This window comes from Hordeum vulgare, chromosome 3H, assembly GCF_904849725.1.
Source record: "Hordeum vulgare subsp. vulgare chromosome 3H, MorexV3_pseudomolecules_assembly, whole genome shotgun sequence".
NCBI lineage: Eukaryota > Viridiplantae > Streptophyta > Magnoliopsida > Poales > Poaceae > Hordeum > Hordeum vulgare.
This window is the reverse complement of record NC_058520.1, coordinates 48,332,065-48,336,179: the sequence shown is the minus strand read 5'-3', so window position 1 is coordinate 48,336,179 and position 4,115 is coordinate 48,332,065. Positions and strand designations below refer to the sequence as shown.

Sequence of the window (4,115 nt, the reverse complement as noted above, 5' to 3'; positions counted from 1 at the left end):
TAAAATATGTAGAATTTCTTTTTCATGTATCTACTTTTCAGCTTTGAGTAGCGAGCTTGATGGGGTAGACATGGACGCTTTAGATGTCAGGTACAAAATTCATCATGAATATGATGTGTTCGACGTTAGATCCTTTGAGTACGAATCCCTGGTCTGGATGGATGTCATATGAGATAACAAACATTCTCAAGCACGACATCTTACCATATATTTTCTGTAAAAGAACACATTCCGTCTGGATGCAGTGTTATTTTCAAACCTCGGTATTCGAATACTATATTTTTTATAGTGAGGACAATGAATACTGTAGTTTATGAAAATATAGTTTTTCAAAGTATTGTTAAAACGTTGATGTGTTTGATAATCAAAATATGGAGTGTTGTATTTGGTGCCGTCCTTCTTTTCTCTTTCTCGGTTTTTTAAAAAGACGTCCATACCACTTTTTTTGATACTGCAAAATACCATGGTTTTATTTATACCATGTTGTATAATACCAATAGTATGAACTAGAGCCAAACACTGTACTCAAAGTATTTGAAACTGTAGCGTGGTATTTTTGGAATACTTTAAAAATACTTTGCAACCAACGAGGCGTTAATTCGTACTCTTCTCTCTTTAGCTTTGGAGGCTGCACAATAAAAGGCACAAAGATACTTCTAGCTGATACGAGGTGTTATACCATCATATATGGAAGATCTCTGTAGTAGAAAATGACAATTGAGTCAACTATAAGTCTTCCATTTTTAACACATCAAAATAACTTGCCTTAAGTGGATGCTCATTTCTTCTCCCACTGAAAGTGGATGCTCATTTAGCCAAAACTACCCTTGATCATTCATGGACAGCTTAGATTAAACACTCTTAAAGCATCTACAGGTGGACTTAGCAAAAATGATCCCCTATATGCTCATCGGTGTGTCCGGTCAATGACCGGGCGTCCTTTTTGAGCCCATACTCTTTCGTCCGCTCGCCGCACTACTTATATTTTTTTCTTACATGTCCGATCATTTGCACGTAATTGATTAAGAAAAAGAGAGAAAGAAAATAATGAATAAAAAAAATAAAAATATGGTCCGAGGTGTGGCCGCGTCCTACGTGACGGATTGACCGGACGTGTCCGAACACGTCCGCGAGCCCTCATATCATCCTCAATTTAAGATGGATATGAAGGATGTCGGTCAGTCCAAACGTTTGAGACGGGTATGAGGGGTACGGTAGAATCTTGTTCGAACGTTTGAGTAATACGTATGAGGGATTTGGTTGTAGATGCCGGTACCCCTAAGGAAGAAGACATCTGGCAAGTATATGCACGGGTGGAGCTTTGTTCACACTTTTGCTTAGTAATTACTAACGTGTACATGTAGATATTTAAGCTCGAGAGAGCATATTATTTTTTGAAACAAGCGACAGAGCATCTTATTACCGTGCCACCTACTATCAAATTTGCTACTGCATGTGTAAAAACGGGAAATTAAAGTTAAACTGCTGTGTTACTGTCCACACGTACGTTAATCCACTAGTAGTAACAACTACAGTATACTGTATAATTGTTATCTCTACTCAAAGGAGCAGTTTGAATATGTCTTGGCCAGGGGAGAGCAGCTTCTTGGGGTCGTACTTGTCCTTCATCTCCACGAAGTGCTTCCACTTGCCGCCGAAGTGCCGGACCCAGTCGCCGTGGGCCGTGTAGTGCGCCAGGTACTCCTTGTACCCTATCCCGGCGAGGTCGCAGAACCGCAGTATCTTCTGGTTCTGCGCCTCCAGCCGCCTCAGGTCGTTGGCCACCGACGAGAAGAGCATCGACACCGCGTAGAACACCTCCTCCGCCGGCGTCACCGCCGACATGCCGTCGTCCCACCTGCAACGGCCGAGCCAGTGTCAGTTAAGTGCGTGATAGTAGTAGCATGCAGGATCACATGCATGCATGCATGTAGGATGGACGCGTACTTGGATTTGTTGAGTGGGTAGACGACGAGGGGCCCGGCGATGTCGGTGCCCTGGAGGATGCCCCTGAAAACGCCGCGGTCGAAGTCGGCGATGCCGGAGCGGGGCACGAGCACGTTGAGCCAGGGGTGCGGGACGCGCCACAGCCCGAGCTTCTCCAGCGCCACCTCCTCGCCGTGCACCCGGTCCAGGAACTCCAGGTAGGACGCGTCCCGCACGAACGCGAGCCCCTCCTCGTACTTCAGCGTCGCCAGCACCGATTTTAGCTCCTGGTCCACGGACGCGGCCGTGGCGTTGTCGTAGTTGAGCGTCGCCTCGATGACGTACACGGTGGTGGCGTTCCTCGCCGCGGCGACGGCGACGATCCTGGCGACGTCGGCGTCCGTGAAGAACCCGCCGGCGTTCTTCAGCCCGGCGGCCAGGCTGTGGTTCACGTACACCGCGCCCTCGATGTAGCCCATCGGCCCGAACGCGCCGTCGGGCCCCGGCGCGACGAGGCGCTCCTGGTCGGCGGAGAAGGTGGCGAAGTCGGTGTAGACGAGCCGCGCCCACCGCGCCCGCGCCGGCGCCGGCTCGAGCGCTATCCGGGCGCGCACGATCACGCCGAACTGGCCCAGCCCGCCCAGCACCGCGTCGAACAGGTCGGGGCTGAGCGACTTGGAGCACGTCACCGTCTCGCCGTAGCCTGCACGCGCGTCAATTGCACCGTGTCAACGCAAAGGTGCATGCGGGCCGGGTAGAATAATAATGGAGTAATTTAACACGGAGGGAAATGTCAAAGTCAACGTGTTGTTGGCCGCCGGCAAATCTATTGAAAGACGTCGACGCCGGCCGGCTGGCCGGCCCAGCGGCCGTAAGCTGGTCAGCTGTAGTAACTACCACTATCAATTTTACACTGTAGTATTAAACCATCCATTAATTAATTAGTACCCACTGCCATTTTTTTACCGGCGCCGTTTGAGACTACCGGTCGGGTGTGTGGAAGATGAACGTGATTCCACGCCGCAGCCGGATTTAACGGGTTGCGAGTTGCACCGGAACAAGTTAGCCATTTTTGCAGCATTGCAGTGCGGGGTACGTAACTGGGTAGAAGGAGTTGCTTGTGAGCGTGGTGCATGCTGGTGCCCATATCGTGCGCGCGTACGTACGTACCGGTGATGACGTCCAGCTCCAGGACGTTGGAAATCTGCGGGCCGTGCCGGTAGGTCTGGCCGCTGATGCCGGCGTTCGAGAGCGTGCCGCCGACGGTGAGGTGGAGGTAGTCCGTCCACGACCGCGGCGCCACCCCGCGCTCCAGCGTCGCCCGCAGCACGTCGATCCACATCTGCTCGCCGCCGGCGTCGACGTACTGGCCGTCCACGGACACGTTGATGCGCGCCGCGGAGGACGGGCCGCCGAGGGACGGCATGTCCACGACCACGCCGCCCGGGGCCAAGGCCTGCCCCATCACGGAGTGGCCGCGGCCGCGGAACGAGATGGTGTACGGCCACGCCGCGGTGGAGTGCGCGGCGCGGAGGAGCGCGGCCACGTCCGCCGGGGACGACGGGAACAGCACGGCCGCCGGGAGCGCCGCGGTGATGTTGCCGAAGTCCGTGGAGGCCGCCAGGGTGGCGTTGGGGTCGCTGCGGAGCTTGCCTGCCGCGGCGAGCGCCGCGAGGTCGCCGTGCCACGTCTGGCCGTGCGCCGTAGGAGACGCCGCGGTGATCAGAGCGACCAGTAACACGTGAACGATCGCCATTAGCGCGTCGCGTTTAGCTAGCTATAGGGGCGTTAATGCGACGTTGATCTGCTGGTAATTATCCTGTGGTGTTTTGCTCCTCGCAGTTGCACCCCGTATATATAGCCGGCCTACAGGGGGGAGATGGATCGGCCGGCCGGTGCAACGTAAACGTATGCGTTAATTCTGTGAGATGCTGCTACGGTGAAAGCTGTATATCATAGACATAGGAAAGTATAAGAAATAAGATGACATGTATCTCACTTTTTATGAAAAAGTGATGTCATTTGATTTGTAGTAAAAACATTGTTCCATTAGATCTGAGCTAACATTTTTTTCTTTTACAATATGAAGGGTGGAAACAAATCCTACATAAGAATAGGAATTCAATCTTGAAGGCAAACGGCTCAAAAGGAAATTTTCCTATAGCAGATTTTTAATAAGATTGCTATAA

At 52.1% G+C, this 4,115-nt stretch overlaps 1 protein-coding gene across 1 annotated transcript; it reads right to left on the bottom strand.

Moving 5' to 3' along the window:
- Nucleotides 1-1,456: 1,456 nt before the first annotated feature.
- On the bottom strand, nucleotides 1,457-3,769 carry LOC123439488 (cytokinin dehydrogenase 1-like). Its single transcript, XM_045116199.1, has 3 exons — nucleotides 3,097-3,769; nucleotides 1,948-2,629; nucleotides 1,457-1,858 (listed from the first exon to the last, which is right to left on the bottom strand). Exons 1-3 carry the CDS (start codon nucleotides 3,680-3,682, stop codon nucleotides 1,561-1,563), a joined length of 1,566 nt encoding a protein of 521 aa, XP_044972134.1. The 5' UTR covers nucleotides 3,683-3,769; the 3' UTR covers nucleotides 1,457-1,560.
- Between the last annotated feature and the right edge of the window lie 346 nt (nucleotides 3,770-4,115).

Coding starts and splice junctions, on each gene's coding strand:
- LOC123439488 (XM_045116199.1), bottom strand. CDS start 3,682: ATGGCGATCGTTCACGTGTTACTGGTCGCTCTGATCACCGCGGCGTCT. Junction 2,630..3,096: donor GGAGCTGGACGTCATCACCG/GTACGTACGTAC, acceptor ACGCGCGTGCAG/GCTACGGCGAGACGGTGACG. Junction 1,859..1,947: donor TACCCACTCAACAAATCCAA/GTACGCGTCCAT, acceptor CGGCCGTTGCAG/GTGGGACGACGGCATGTCGG.